The sequence below is a fragment of the Pleurodeles waltl genome, chromosome 6 (genome assembly GCF_031143425.1).
Source record: "Pleurodeles waltl isolate 20211129_DDA chromosome 6, aPleWal1.hap1.20221129, whole genome shotgun sequence".
Lineage (NCBI taxonomy): Eukaryota > Metazoa > Chordata > Amphibia > Caudata > Salamandridae > Pleurodeles > Pleurodeles waltl.
The window spans coordinates 1,104,454,450-1,104,471,490 of record NC_090445.1 but is presented as its reverse complement, the minus strand read 5'-3'; the positions used below and the strand labels follow the sequence as shown (position 1 = coordinate 1,104,471,490).

At 42.6% G+C, this 17,041-nt stretch overlaps 1 protein-coding gene across 9 annotated transcripts in view; it reads left to right on the top strand.

Annotated features, from left to right (window-relative positions):
* CAMTA1 (calmodulin binding transcription activator 1) overlaps window positions 1–17,041 on the top strand; it is a 2,488,613-nt gene that overhangs the window by 2,357,183 nt on the left and 114,389 nt on the right. For 5 of the 9 annotated variants that reach the window (XM_069240215.1, XM_069240211.1, XM_069240216.1 and 2 more), the window contains one exon: window positions 10,313–10,836. In XM_069240215.1, coding sequence (XP_069096316.1) covers window positions 10,313–10,836 — 524 coding nt within the window. Of the gene's footprint in view, window positions 1–10,312; window positions 10,852–17,041 lie in introns of all 9 variants that reach the window. The other 4 variants (XM_069240212.1, XM_069240214.1, XM_069240209.1 and 1 more) reach the window with 1 other exon arrangement.

Genomic DNA, 17,041 nt, shown 5'->3' with positions numbered 1-17,041 from the left:
GTTATAAAAGCAATAAACAAAATAGTGATATTTAAGTTGTTATATGTGTAAATTCTGGTCCAGACCAAAAAATCTGATATTCTTAGTGCATGCAAATCTTTTATAGACAGAGAACGAACAAAGTCAAAAAGTCAAAAAGTCAAAAAGTCAAAAACATGCCTTTCTTAACCACCTGTGAAGAGATGAGCTGTGTGCCTTTGTTTCCCCATCATTACAATTAGTTGTGAAGCTCCTGATAGCTCCAAACCAGGCTTTTAGTTGATTATGCACTGGATACTCCAACAAAAGGAGGCCTGATGGATCTTTAACTCCGGCCTTTGTTTTGGGCCCAGCTGGAATCTGATAAGCCCCTTGCCGCTTGCACTTTATCGCTTGGAACTAAAGCAGGCAACGTGCAAACGCTGCTGAAAGTCTCCCAGTGTCTGGGGACAAGTTTATTGACAGGGTAGGCAGCATCAACCCAATGAAAATAGTGGGTAGATGCCGTCTACCTGACTGTACCCTCGATTCATGCACTACTCCATGCCTAGGAACCGTCCTCCATGACATTAGGAGTGCTGATCACACCGAAGAAAAGGCTCACCTAGGGCCATATGTATGAACACTTTTTCCCATAGACACAGAATGGGTAAAAACCTTTGCTACATCTAGCCCCTAGTCATTTGTTACCTACCAACCTGAGAAAGAGGCAGAGCTAAAGGACCGAGGATAGAGACTGTTTAGTGCACAGACTCGAGTTTCGTAGGTACATGCGTGAGAAGTTCATCCAGTTCATGTTTTTTTGTTTGGCTTTCTGGGACATGTAGTGCTGAAATTGTACAGGGCTTAACAGCACAAGTCCCAACATTTAAAGCAGAAATCTGGACTGAATGGGGGTGTTCATGCATGGACCTATCAAACAAGAGAGCTCTAGTTGACAGTGGGGACAAATGGCGGGTTATGTAATGCAATTGATAGATTTTTTAAGTGTACATCTTCATTATGCCTGCCCGTCTACAAAGAGCTGTCCTTTGGTCTGGTATTTGCAAAATGATTATTTTGATATATTCTCTCAATTTACCCCTCCTCCTCCAGGTCTCATACCCCATACTCAGAAACCCTCATGCCACTTCCTGCTGTTAACACAATCAGTCAACATAGCACAGGGGTGTTCCTGCACTGAAGTCCCTAATCTTTCTTTGCATTCTGCTCCTTAGAACATTACATCAAATTAAACTACAATGAATGTGCAATCTATTACATGATACTCATGCATATCATGCATAGCCTATGCATAGATAAAGTCTGAGAACATCTCCTAGTGGTCTCAGTCATGGTCTTCCTTCTGTAGCACACAGGCTCCCCTGCCTTGCTGAGATTTTTTTGTATTTTTTCTAACCATATTTAATACTTATTATAAATAAAAGATACAGTTTTGCAACGAGGCCAAGCATTTAGAATAGCCCATACCCTGATTTAGTTAGTGAAAAAAGCAGCTGTGATTGAGGTGAAATTGGCTGTGGTGCCACTGCACCTGCTGCACTACAGACAGCTATGCCCCTAAAAGCAGAATGCAAATGGGAAGGCAGGGCTGGATGAGCTACTCTACCTCCATTTTATCCCCACACAAGTTGTTCGTGATGTATCAGTCTCACATGCAAGATACAGCATGACAAAAATATTGCACTCTCTATATTGACTACCACTATATGGGCAGGTAGGTAGAAGTTGGATTAGGAATAATAAATGTATACTTACCCGTATGTGCTTAGCTTGACAATGCAGTGGATGGGAAATTTTTAGGCCCATGTTTATACTTTTTTAGCGCCGCATTTGCGTCATTTTTTGACGTAAAAGCGGCGCAAACTTACAAAATATAATTGGCCCGTATTTATACTTTTTGACGCTAAACTGCGCTAACGCAGTTTAGCGTCAAAAAGTTTAGCGCCGGCTAACGCCATTCTGAAGCGCCATGCGGGCGCCGTATTTATTGAATGGCGTTAGCCGGCGCTAGCAGACCGGCGCTGCCTGGTGTGCGTGGAAAAAAACCACGTACACCAGGCAGCGCCGGCGTTGGGGAAAATGGCGTTAGGGCGTCTTAAAAATGGTGCAAGTCAGGTTGACGCTAAAAAATCGCCTCCACCCGATTTGCGCCATTTTTAACGACGCCCAGATGCCATTTACATGACTCCTGTCTTAGTAAAGACAGGAGTCATGCCCCCTTGCCCAATGGCCATGCCCAGGGGACTTATGTCCCCTGGGCATGGTCATTGGGCATTGAGGCATGTAGGGGGGCACAAATCAGGCCCCCCTATGCCAAAAAAAAATATTAAAAAAATAAAAATTTATACTTACCTGAACTTACCTGAATGTCCCTGGGATGGGTCCCTCCATCCTTGGGTGTCCTCCTGGGGTGGGCAAGGGTGGCAGGGGGGGTCCCTGGGGGCATGGGAGGGCAGCTGTGGGCTCATTTTGAGCCCACAGGTCCCTTAACGCCTGCCCTGACCCAGGCGTTAAAAAGAGGCGCAAATGCGGGGTTTTTTGCCCCGCCTACTCCCGGGTGTGATTTTTGCCCGGGAGTATAAATACGACGCATTTGTGTTGCAGTCATTTTTTTGGACGGGAACGCCTACCTTGCATCTCATTAACGCAAGGAAGGCGTTCACGCAAAAAAATGACGCTCTTTCCTCATACTTTGGCGCTAGATGCGTCTAACGCCAAAGTATAAATATGGCGTTAGTTTTGCGCCGAATTTGCGTCGAAAAAAACGACGCTAATTCGGCGCAAACGGAGTATAAATATGCCCCAATTGTATTTTGTAAGTTTGCGCCGATTTTGCGTCAAAAAATGACGCAAGTGCGGCGCTAAAGAAGTGTAAATATGGGCCTTAGTGTTGATATTGTTGTCCTCACTATAGTGACATACAACCTAATACAACGGTGCTGACACTCCTGAGCTCTTCACGACTCCTTTTCTGCTGTTTCTTTTCCAAAGCTGGTCTCCAAGCACCGAGACATTCACAGTTTTATGAGAACAGTGTTGAGCCATCCACAGATACGTCCTGGAGCATCTCTCCCCTGATTCACAGTGCAACTTGGTACTAAAATGTCCTCAAACTCTAACAATGCAACTCATTCTTTGCTTGCATCGTGGCCTACTGGGTAGCAGCACTTTGTTCTGGTTTGCATTGCGTGATGGACTGTCATCACTGACCCCCTCACATTGCTCTGAAAACCATGTTCCCGTAGGGCAGAGGTCCCCAAACTTTTTAATGCCGCACCCCCCCCCACTTGAAAAATAAAAATCATTGGGCCCCCCCTCAGAATTTTTCACAATTATTTTATAAACATGGTAATGTTTAAATATGTCTAAACCTATTTAAACATTGCAGTTAAGTACTGTTACCTTTTTAAAACTGAAATAACATGCTTCTGCTTAAAACAAAGGCCTGTTATCTGTATAATATTTATTTTGGCCAGAGTCTGGGCCCCCCCTGGGATCACTTCAGGCCCCTCTAGGGGGGCCCGCCCCCCATTTTGAAGACCTCTGCCGTAGGGAGTTGTGTGCACCTTTACAAGGGCTGTTAACCCTGCAGGTTCCGAGTGTTGAATCCTAGAGGGAACAACTCGGTATTTCATTAGTCTAAGTTTGATAAAATGATTCGGGCCTAGAAGAGAATAGTAGTGACACTGTTATTAACTGCTCAAAGGAAGCGACCTATTCTGAACTACGCAAATACTATTTCATACGTGTAGCCAAACAATAACCCATTTTCGGACGTGATGAAAATGGGAAATAGCCCTTGGAACTTTAGGGTATTAGAGATGCTTTTAGTATTTTTCACTATGACACTTCCTACTCACCTTTCTCTCTCACCCGCCCTTAACTATTGTCTAGTAGCTTTGTCAGACTTTACACCCGGGTCGATAATAGAAGGGGTGTCCTGTTTGTACATTCCCCCCAAAAGCCAGGTACAAAGTTCGAAGGCTACAGCACATCTGAAGCCCAGGGGTTGGAAGCTGATACAGGCATACCAATCACTGGACAGCCAATGACTAAGCTCCGTTGGTTATGTACTCACTCTAGTAGTCAGTGAGCATGGATTTGATCTGATGTATAGCCCATTCACCACGAAGGCCATATGTAGCTCTAAGAGCCAATAAACTACTGTATTAGCCACATGGAAAGCTCGATTTAGTAAAAGTATGCAGTCAATCTCACCAGCGTTTCACCATTGGACTGTGGAATAAGAATCCTAAAATGTCGTGATCTATACTGGTTTCACAGCCCTGAACATCATACCCTCAAGCCCAAGTGTTCTGCTCTCTCTCTTCCGTCACTGCAGTACCTCTGCCTACCCTGGCACACTGACATGCCCAATGACCCCCCCCACCCGCCCCCACCACCGTACTGCCCTCACCACTGTCACCCTGTATCCGTGGATCAAAGCCCCAAATGTAGGGAGTAAACATTGAGGCTGGATTGATGCAAGTGCTAAGCCGATGAATGCGAAGAGGCGTTGTCCGTGTGGGTTAATTCACTTTGCCAACCCGAGTTAATGCACCCACACTGCAACCTGAGATCTGGAACTCTTTGCTGGAGCTGACTTCTGCGCTTTAATTTACTCCTGTAAATCAGGTCTGAGCTGAGGAGTGGAGAAAAAGGTCAATATTTTCTTGAAACTATCCTGACTAGATGCCAGCCTTACACGGTGATTGACCACCTCCTCGCTCAGACGTTTCTGACTCCTTAAGGGTGCCGTCCGAGGGTTGTAGCTCACTTAGGCCTGAGGCTTTGCCGCTTGTTTTTTCAGTCCAGTAAATGCATTTGCCGAGAGCGTGCACACCCGCGTAGAAGGTGCGTCTCGCGGCTAGCAGAAGGGGTAGGGCGGGGCGAGGTGGGGCGAGGAGGCACGGGGGAGGGGGAATTCAAATTAAATAATTAAACAAAACATAATTTAAGGAGAGCTCAGCCCACAACTGAGTTTTTACATCTCCTTTGTTGTAGTACTGAATGTATGCTAAAATCAGCACCAGCGCGAGCCCCATTCAGCATCACGAGTTCGAATACAGTCCTGCCAGCCTTTGATCCGCCTTTGTTAAGCAAGTACCATAAATTATCTCACAGTTGGACTTCTGTGATTTAAAAGCACATGAAGAAGAGCTACATAAATAATAGTAAATCGGTGTTCCTCCTCGCCTGTGAATGAAGCTTTTTGGTAATGGTACAAATGTTGGTTTAGTAAGAGCACACAAAAGACGCAGTTAATATTGTTGTATAAGGAGAATTTACAGCCACTTCAGCTAGGCAGGCTAAAGATTTAATCATTGAGCACTTGAACAGCGTGACGATCGCCACGTCAACAAATTCCGTCAAAGCCACTGCTTATTTTGAAGTTATGGGCGCAGCTGGGCCCACGGCTCTCATTTTTGGGGACAGACGCTGATATTTCGTCATCAGATACTTAGGGAGAGGAAGAGAGAGAAGGTACGCAGAGGGGAACGAAGAGGAACTGAAAAAAGTTCAACCCGTTTCAAAGGGGTGAAGCAGGACCCCGCTAGAGTGAGATAAAGGTCAGGAAGTGTTTGGTAATGGATTAAAGAGGCAGCGAATGTGCAGCCTTCATTTGGCACCGGGACATTTAATAGCACTGACCGCTGGCACCACCACTCACTGTATTTTTTTTTTTTTTTTTTTTACTAATTAAGCACTGGGCAAGGCTAACAACTAAGTAAATTGAGTACCAAACATTTCGTAACAGTCACACTGTTAAAAGTGCTGTTCTAACAAATGAAAAATGAATATTAAATCTTCTACATTGAGATGAGTTAGATATGCCCAAGAACCGTGTTGCTCCTCCTTTACAAGCACTCTGAGAAAGTGTTTGGTGGGGGGATTCTAGAATAAATATATAAATAAATAAGGCTTGCTGGGCTCAGACAGCACTCATCCATGTGGCAATGTTCGGATTATGGTTAAAGCGGTGGAGCATAGCAATAGCAACCCAAGCAATGCGATGATTGTCTGACAGTGGCAGGGGCTGTGGTTTTGAAGTGGGGTGGGTATCCACTGCAGCAGCCATTCTCAGCAGGCAGCCTTGTGGCCTGAAGGGAGATCACCCATGCAAGCCAGGGGATGAGGAAGACTGTTATGTGTTTACGTGCGGTGTATACTGGTCACATGATGCATCAGACAGCGATGCTGCCAAGCCAGACTTAAAAGAGTCCCCCTAAGGAAACGGTGGATGGATACAACTCATTCATTAAGAATACTGTCAAACCACAATGCTCATGGGTGGGACAAACATGAGAAAAGTGACGAACGTTATTGAATCAAGCACAGATGCCTAAGAAAGATAACAATGTCATCCCATCATGAGAAAGAGGTTGACTGAAAGCCGACTTTGAGTATAAATTATATTAGAAACATAAGGTCTGCCTACAGATAGTTAAAGCTGGGCATTTCCAAGACCTAAACAACTAATACTTGTATGTAATACCACGTGTAAGATATCAAATTGAAAGAAAGTCACATTTTGTTTGAAGTACAAAAAAGGCTCAGATTTAGAGACAGGTTTGTGATTCAACTATTTTCTTGTCTTGTTTTTCGTGAGTCATTGTCGTCTCCTTCTTCAGCCACTAAAGCTTGTGAATATCCTGCAGGGAAGTCAGGCAGTGAGGGATTCATTAGTCATATTTCTGAGAATGGAAATATTTAATGTTCGGTTCTCATGAAAGACTCTCAAAAGGAAACACGGTCCTGGATAACAAGTATAAAATGTTACAATATAAACTATTTCGCATTTGAGGAAATCTAACAGGTTTTTCATCGAACAGAAAATTGTCAGAAGAGCAGAACTGAATGTCATCATATGATTGTGAGAGTCATCAAATTAGCAACTGATCTAAAATGTAAGAAATGTGTAATTCTTCTAAAAGAATATAAGTGCGCTTAATGTAGGTTTATTCATTGCCCCAGGTTAAGGATAGGGTCCCTTTCCATTTCTTACTTTTGATAACAAAGTGATCTTGGGTTATCGCTTGACTATGTCCTTCGTCATGCAGAAGGTCAAGGCAAGAGTAGTGAGAAGTGAGCAAGCCAACAGAATGACTGCATAATAAGGGGGACAGACTGAAATTTAGGAATCAGAAAGGGATCCTGCACCCAGTTCTCATGGCTCTATTCTAATGCCCAAATTAAATGTGTTGGCTTCAAGGCGCTGTAGTTCATATAAAAAATATTAAAGTTTCAAGCTACAGATCGTATGTCACAAATGATTTCCAGCTACAGCTTGTGCAAGATTCCGAAAACAATATTTCATCACCCCAATTGAAGTGTAAAATGGCAAAGGTATTGAGGCAGGAGGTTTGGGGTTATGTGCCAATTGCCCCAAATTTGAGAAGCATGACATAAATAATGTACTTAACAGGACACCTGGCATTTAAACTTATTCTTTTCAACCCTTCTGTTAATATGCTTCTGCTGCTCTAGACTAAAGACGCCAGATCCTGTGCTTTTAGACAACTTGCAATGGTAACTAGAACTCCTCAAATGTATTAAACACATTTGAAACTGTAAGCAACGACTGAAAAGCATATCCTACACAGGGTATGCTCAGGGTTGCTTGATCTTCTTTCAACATTATTTACAGAGGATAGACGGCCGGGTGCCAATGACGCAACAGCATGTGTTTAGTTTGAGGCAAAACTTTTTAAAGTCATGGGAGCTGGAAAACAAAGATTTGGTTGATGTGTTGCTCTAATGAACAGAAAGGATTTTACACATTATTTATTGAAATTGGTATTACAAAATTTGGTACGTCCTAGTGTAACACCATATGCACATATAGAAAACTACCTGCGTCCCTTTAAGCACTACTACAGGAACTGCTAGGAGTCTCCACTCCTAATCAATATTATCATAGTTACATTCCATCCGTCTTAAGAACAAAAAAGTTCAAATTTTCTCAAATCATTCATTTTATTAGTATTTCATTTCCACTGTGTGACAAATTTTCAGATGTGTGCCATGACGCATCAGCATGTGTTTAGTTTGAGGAAAACCTTTTCAAGTAACAGTAGCTAAAAAGAAAGATATGGTTGATTTGTAGCTCTGATCAACACAAAGCATTTCACACTTCATAAACTGAACTTTGGAGGACTAAAGTTGCTAGTCCTTGTGTAAGACAGCATCACTGGCACTTAACTCTCCGATGACAGCCTTCTTGGTGAAACAATAGTAGTAGGAATCCGCGCTATACCTTTCATAGTGATGACAGTCAAAGGGATGCTGTCACTGTTTTGAGTCACGTGGCCCATTTGTGACTCATGAGCTACTTTTTAATAACTGTGTAACAGTTGGAATTGGTAAAAAAAGAAAATTAGTGTTCTGGATGTGCTCCAAAGGATGGTGTTAAATGGATAGAACTCTCTCAAAGGGAACTAACTCATTAGTCTAAGATTGAGTTCCCCTTGCTATATGTAGAACTGGAAATCTTCCACAAGCCAACTCAGCTTCTTAGTTGGATCTGTATCTTAGTAGCACAGCTATTCAGAGGAGAGCTGCAGGCTACACATACCAATAATAGTAACTTAGATCAGTGGATAGGTGTGAACATGAAACATCTGCAGGTAGCCTGCAAGACACAACTTTGAATCTTTGTAAACTCTAACTCAATTGTTTATTTTTTACGGTTAATCTAAAGACTAGTTTTAAGTTTACTCACTAAACCAGCCATCTGGGCCTGAGGGCTTTCACTAGTAACTGCCTTATTTGAGGAACCTAATAGTTCTGGTGGTTGTGAATGTGTCAGGAGTCTTATAAAAATGCTTCACCCACCAACCAAGGTGGCATGCTTTATCATCAGATTGTCTCATCTGCTTGAAGGATTTCTTAGGGCAATGGATAGTCTGCCTGTGATTAGAGGAAGTACTTGAGTTGATGGAGCCTGAAATGCTAAAGGTGCCTTTTGATGAACCTATAACGTGAGTGTATTGTGGGTTCCTAGAGGGATATTAAGAACAGAAGGTTGGAATCGTTACTGTTCCCACTATCCCATGTTTCAGTCTGATTTATCCCCCTAGAGTTCCACTGCTTTCTTCAATACCGTGATCCCCACTTGTAGTCAACTCTCATTCAAACAGTGCATACACACTAATTTGTCCCTAATGTACTGTGGCAAAGAATTCCCCGCATTTAGATAGTAATTGCCCCAAAGAGGGAAAACACTAAGCGCCCTCTGTAGTCAAACAGTCTTTAACGAGAGTTGCCCACCAATTGCCTATTAGCTGTGTTCACATGAAGGAAATGGTGCAATCTCTAGCAGCCCCATCCTTTCGTTCCAATTTTATGATTGATGTAGCTTTCAGTTTAGTAATAAACGACTATAATTAAGTGCTAAAAACAATTTAGATTGAATTATGGGCATGCATAACATCATTAATAATGTAATTACACTCATACTCTTACATACCGGATATTCATACAAAACTTCAGAGTGACATGCTTTGATATCTGGATTTAACTTTTTCAAAGGTTGACAGCAATACGAGCATATGTTTGTGCTACTACCAGGTTGCTGGATCTGGAGTGAAGGTGAGAGTGTCTGCGCTGTGTACAGCTTTGATATTCAAAACTTCTGCCCACCCAGGAAAGAAGGTACACTAAATGGGTCCACAAGGTGAGGCGTTTGGATCTGGCCTACCTATGAGAGGGAGGGTAGATTTCCAGTCCTCATCCAATACAAGCTTCTGCATAGCACAGCGTAACACACAGCATGTGGACTGATAACACAAAGTGTGACACTATGGTTTCTGGTGTCAGCACACTGCACAGGTCATAGTGGGGATGATGTGCTGGCCCTGAACTCTGGGCCTCCATAAGAGTAGATGTTGGAGCCATAATCGGGAAGGTTCCATTATACCACCATGAGAACAACACCCAAGGGTTAGTAGGTGTCTTCCACTTTGGGCTTTATCGGTGGGATGTAGCCTGAGTTCATAGACAAAAAGGAAGTGGAGGTCAATGTGTGGGTATTTCTTAGGGTAATAATTCAAATCCAGAATTGTTGATAGGAATGCTTGTGGTTATGACTTAAAAACTACTTGGAATATACATCTGAGGTGTTTCTGCCGATTCTGTAGAGCTCTGCTTGGCCCCAACAAAGCATCAGACAGAGGTGATGTAATGAACTGTAAATATTTCATGTCTACCATGGACAATAGTTAAATACACTTGTAGGCAAAGTTATACACAGCTGAATATTTTCTTACAACATATCGTATTTTTCTGTAGAATTAAATGGTTCTAACTGTCCTAATCTGTTTGCTTTCAGAATTAAGGAGGCCGAGGTCTGAGCCATCCAACTACTACAGCAGTGGAAGTCCAAAAGATTATCCGGCCCCCAAAAAACACAAACTGAACCCTGATTATTTCCAGGCTCGGCAGGAGAAACTGATCTCTGCAGCACTGAGTCTAGAGCATCCAAGTTCCAGAAAGCAGAGCTCTGGACCTAAACAGTTAATGACTGAGATAGCTTCTCCTTCAGATGAGATGCGGACCTTTACTAGGGATCCCACGCAGCGCATACCTACAAGTGCTGGGTACCATGGCTCTGTGGCCCAACCAGGATTAAAATGGAGCCCAAAGGATATGTACCTCGGGGTGCCTTCAATGCAGCATGTAGGAGGCACAAAATGTTCTGGTTTGGGGAAGGAGGCTGTGGCCCACAGACTGCGCCAGAGGGAGCAGATGAACATGCTCATGATGTCAGAAAGGGATATAGTAGACGAGGAGCTGCTGTCCTACAGAGAAAATGCAGAGTCTGACGATTGCTTGCAACATATGGATGACTTGCAGGTAAACACCCAAACAGTAAGTATCTCAATTTGGCAGATTTACTGACTGGGGAAATTCCATTGCTCACACTACCCAGGAGCAGGGTGGGGTGGGTGGAAGGAACTTTGTTTCAGAAAAAGCACATTGGCTTTACCTTCTTGTACTTTGGATAATTTACGTGGAGGACTGGAGTGATGTGAATTTGTGTTAATTATGTGTAGAAAATGATTAACTCCAAACTACGTGAAAGCAGGTAGGATGATAGGGAAAGTGAGAAAGACAGAGTGGTATATTTTCAGAACTAGTCAGAACTATAAAAAACCCTTGTTGAAAGAATGATGTTTATATATTGGAATGGAAGACATCCTGCAGGCAACTTTAGTGGGACTTGTCGAGGACTGGTAACTAAAATCACTGCCTCAGACATATTTAAGACTGACATAGTTTGGCACATACATTTCTCACCTAAACCTAGCACTGGATCTGATTGAATTATTAAGAATGAGAAATCCCATGAATGCTACCCATTCTTACCCCTTGTGCGTCTAAGTGCATGAGTGGTCTTGGTCACCTACCTTCAGTCTGTTTGTATCGGTATTGGCAGTGGTTTGATGGTGTGTGAGGTCCTACCTCCTCTGAGAGGGAAACACTGCTCATGTGAGTATTTCTCAATGAATCCATTAGCCATCATCAGTTTTTGTTTTGGGTGGTGGTGTTATTGAGGAATGCTTTTACATCACACACAGGGCTCAGGTGCCTCCAACAATCTGTATTCGCTGATGGGCATTAGCTGAGACTGACTGCACTTTCTAAATCGACCTATTGTTTTGTATGTCCATGTGTTTGGTGTCTTAAAGTGCTTTGATGCATTCGTGAGCAGGTCACTTTGGTACTATACAAAACAGCAGACGCATACTTGGTGTTCGTCAACAGTCACATTGCTCCGCATGTTTTAAAGTCATGTAAAAGCATACACTTAGAAGAAGCTTTAATTGTCCATCTCCCTGCCCTTGTGGTTTATTTCTCGACTGATTGTTATAAGCAGTTTACTAACTCAGCAATTCTTGATTTTCAGCCTTTGTTAGGGAATAAAAGTTGTGTCTCATTTATTCTCTTGGTATATATTGCATGCAACAAATCTACTCTCCTCTAAATCTTCTTTACACATTGGGCCAGTACTTTTGTGACCTGAGGAGATGCGTAAGGTAATTTTGCCAATTTGGACCTTTGAGAGGCTGGACGGGATTAAAAAAAGACCATTTGATATATGCCAGCATATTAAGCCATTTCACGGTGAATACTGTTCCTCTACCAATTTAGATTTCATGGTTATTTTCAGAGTAGAGTTAGGTCCACCTTGAGTTGGGGGCTTGTGACCACAATAGCTTTGCCAGTAACTATGGATCTAAGCATATCTCTGCTGACCTAGAATTGGTAAAATCCTGCGGTACATCGCGCTCTTTGCTCCATGCAGCTGATGCAAGGATATAACAGATGAAAAGTGTAAAGGTTTGGTGCAATTAGATTATAGAATTAAAACATTTCTATTGAATACCCATTTATGACTCATAAAGAAGTTGCTTGAGGTTCTCCAATATATATAAAAACATATTGTGAGCTGTAGATAGCCAACTTAACGAAAGCTTGTAATTGAGGCCTCTCCTAAAGTTGATAAATGTAAGGTCCATAAAATACCAACGATTGACACAGATGTTCTAAAAATGTGCAATACAATAAAAACACAGTGATACTCACATCTCTACACATATCTCTAAGAGCAACTGGTTTGTTGCATTGGTTCAGTTACTCAAAAACAGGGTTGATAGGTTCGAAAGCAGTTTCCAATGGAAATGCACCTCTCATAGATGTTAAAGAAAACATCTGCCAAGGCTTTTTCAGTTTGTTACTAATGTAACACTAGCTGAAATAGAACAACGGGCTCTGCCACTAAAAGTGACTCCCTATGTCTTGGTGGATCAATGGACTAATCTATCCTCTGTATAAATCCATCATGGTTGCAGGTTCGAATCCTGCAGGTTGATTGCACCTTTTCTCTTTCTGAGGGTGATGAATTGGCTACTGTTGAGTTAGGAAGCAGTACATACCTGTTATTCAGTGTTGCACAGCGACCTCTTTTAGATGCTCAACAGTTTTTCATTTTTGTTGGACTCACCTACTGGTAATGTTGAAGTCCAACCCTGGGATACTGCTATCTAGTGCTCAGTGGATGTGCTCTGACTACTAAAACATGTCGAAACTGGCTTGAAACCTGATTAACACATTTAACTTTCCCATAAAGACAGCATATATGGTGCAGAAATACACCCCTGGCATGGAAGGTTTAAAGGAATTTCCGTTATGCCATCCACTAATGTGGCTGTGAGAACATAACTTCATGCCTACCTTGTGTAACCTGACAGCAGTAGTTTAAACCCTGCCGCCCAGACCTGTCACATCACTCCTTCATCAGATAGCAAAATCAAACCTGATTTTCAATATTAAATAAGTGACACCTGACACATCTTGCTGCCCACAAGGTAAGGTGCATAATATTTAAGACTAGGGTATGTCTGACATTAGAAATGGCTTGTTCACCCAGTAGCCAGACTCACAACGGCATTGTCCCTCATCAAACTATAGCCGGGACACAGAAAAAATGAAAATATAGATTACACGCTTTAATCTGTAATGTTTGACCTGTACCTGCTAAAGACTTAATTTAAAGACATATTTTTTATCTTTAATAAAAGTCTACTTTTTACTTCCTCTCTCAGAAAGACTGGTTGGGATAGACCCAGGAACTTAATTTAAAGGGGCCTGCTTTGCCACTAGTAAATATTATATGACCCTTGAAGGTGCCCAGGCTTCCATCCCCCAGGTCAGGCTGGACTCAAACCCAGCAGGAGGAAAGCTACCCCTGGACCAGGTCTGATTAAACACAGATGAAGAGACTTCTTATTCCCTTGACCACACCTTTGAATGGGCACGCTGGCTCTACACTATGGGAGAAGAGTTTCTCCATCTTGAATTTTGAGAGTGAGGAGCACTGTGGGATTGTTTGTAGTAGAGTGTACTGGTGCTGCTGAAAAAGTGGGTAGGGTTGCCTCTTGGTATTTTTACCGAATTGGTTAGGGGGTGCTTAGGAGTCACCCCGCCCACTAGCTACTGCCAGGCATAGATTTGTCACCCCAAGGCACCCCCTCAGATCACTTGCTGGACTTGCAGAAACTCTGTGACCTTAGAGGGCTGAACAGGCTCACTCATGTACCCAGGGCAAAGGCGTGGACTTCAAGGGTCAGATGGCTGACTGCCTGTGTAGCTACTGGGACACAACATGCTGGAAGAGGCCTTCCACTGAAACTATGCAGCTGACCAATGCAAGTGAACCTGGACTGGACTTTACAGTTGGACACTGTCTGACACCCATAGAGTCTGTAAATGCTATCCCGTCAGGTCCTGGGAACCATAAAAGTGTTCTCCTATGGTTGTTTGGGCTTTTTGACTGGCAGACTTTCACCAGGACAAACTATTTGTTGGTTTGAATCAGAGCACCACTGCCATCGCCATAAAGAGCACCTAGATCACTGTCTGCTAGTTCCATAGACTGTTGTTGGCACTGTTTTCAATTAAACCTTTACAATGTTATATTTTGGTTCCTATTATTAATGTGTTTTGTCCTTTTTGTCTTACTTTCATTATTATAGTTTTCTCCTTATTTTAAAATTAGTTTTGATATTTTATTGGGCTTTCTGTGACTCTTTTACTGTGCGTGCACTGCTCAAATACTTTACACATTATCTTTGATTTATTTCTGACTGCTTCGTGTCACACTAACAGGGATAGAGCACAGGTTTATTGTTCTTAATTTGTGTGATTCATGGCCTTATCCTTTGAGGTGGACTGCCCACTCCAAATGATATTCCATTTTCATAAATTCACCACAAAGGTGTGCACATGTTCATTTTGTGAATTCAACACAAAGGTGTGAACATGTTAATTACCAATAATAGTGTGTTTTATAAATGAACCTACAAAACAGTACACCTGACATGCTTGCACCCCATTGTTCACTGGGAATGTGCTGTTTCTGCCAGTGCTTGTCGTACTGTGACCTCGAGGAGGTTTTCAAAAATGTCTTCTGCTGTGAAGTCTGCTACTGCGCGAGCAGAGACAGTGCACCCACAAGCATCACTCTTCCCAAAGTTTTTTAAGTTCTGAGTTTTCACAAATGCATGTGTACCACTCAAGTTCTGAGTAAGCATGTCCCTGCTGCATACTAATGTTATACATTTGCCACTGGACTACTGGAATTGTTCCAGTACATAACTATGAGCAGCACATTATTTTTCACTTTGTGGAAAATTATACCTGTGTGCGCCCTCAACTGCATGTACAAACTGATTTTGATTACTGCATTAACCAGATTGCCATTGATGTGCCAACGTAACATACATCACATCTGTATTTCCACAGAACTAAATTAGTACGCAGATTATTTTCAGTTTTCTTCTCCCTGACAGATAATTCTGCATCTGCCCACCACCACAGAGTAGTTAGTACAGTAAGTACATGTGGGGAAGTATGCAGAAGGAGTATCGAGCCTCCTCAAACAAAAACAAAAAAAAGAAGGTGGCATTGGGACACCTCAAGTAATATTTAAAAAGAAAACAAGGGTAGTGAGCAAAAAACATGGCAGGGGCACGCAAACCAGTTGCAGTGTTATTTCTGGTTTACGGTGTGCTCCGTATCTAGACAACTGACCTATTTAGAGAGGTTCAGATCAACCTGGCTTGGCAGTTCAGGCTGGAGTGTTCCTATTGGAGCAGGATCAAGATTGATTTGCATTTACCTGGATCTAATCTGAGATGGCACAGTGGGCAAAAGAAGGATGGGTTGGAATGCTACCCGGAACAATTGCCTGTGGTAAGACTTATTGCAAGCATCCTCCTATCCACCTTTTGTGTGTTTGATGTAATGCCCTAAGTGGTCAAGGGTCTGCCCAGATGTGGGTCCCTTTTCCACTGTGCTGCTGAAACCAAGCTACACATTCCTGAAGAGCCCTGATAAATGCTAAACCGGTCTTGGATTGCTTGTATTCCGGGCTAGAAAGGACCTGCATGCCAGTTCGTGCAGGATTGTTACTATTGTATGAGGATCAAGACTGGGTTGCATTTGTCTTGGTCCTGTCTTAGGTGGCATAGTGGGCAAAAGAGCGATGGGTTGGACTGCAGCATGAGTGATTGCCAGTGGTTAAACTTATTGCAAGCATCCTCCCATCACCTTTTGTGCGTTTGATGTAACAGGCTAAATGGCAAAGGGTATACCCATACGTGGCCATTGCAACCAAACTACACCCATCTAAAGAGCCCCAATCAGGGTCAAACCTGTCTTAGATTGCTTGAGCTCCAGTTCAGAGAGGACCTGGGTCAGCAGTTTGGGTTGGAATGTTCCTATTGGAGCATGATCAAGACTGATTTGCATTTGGCTGGGTATATTCTGAAGTGACATATTGAGCAAAAGAACAATGGGTTTGAATACTACCCCAGCAATTGCCAGTGATTAGACATATTGCAAACATCCTCCCATCTCTTTTGTTTTTTGATGTAATACCCTAAGTGGCCAAGGGTATGCCTAGACATGGATCCTCATTGGCCACTGGTAACAAGCTTTACCTAACTAAAGACCCGCAACCAGTGTAAAGCTGGTCTTTGTTCACTTGTGTTCCAGTTCAGAGAGGACCCGGCTTGGCAGTTCGGGTTGGACTGTTTCTATTGGAAATTGGTTTGCATTTGACTGGGTCTCATCTGGGGTGGCATACTGAGCAAAAAAATTATTGTTTGGAAAGCTACCTGAGCGATTACCAGTGGTTGGACTTATTGCAAGCATCCTCCCATCATCTATTGTATGTTTGACACATTTGAAATGTCAGAAGTTTGTGAACTTGAGCACTTCTCTGTCCAAAATTAATATTTTCACAAGCATTCACCTGGACCTTCTTTGAAAGCCTGTTTTTTCTCGTCAGCCAGCTGTAAGGAAATTCAACAAAGGCATCTCTTTTAATTTCCACTACAACCTAATTTGTGCTGCATACGTTTGTCATTCAACTAGTTTTAAACTCAAATTACATTTTCAGTAACATGAAAACTGTACTTCACAATCTATCAGCTGAAGGATTCTCTTTGAGGGACCAAAAACACCTATGAAATAATTTAGGTAAGGGCGGACC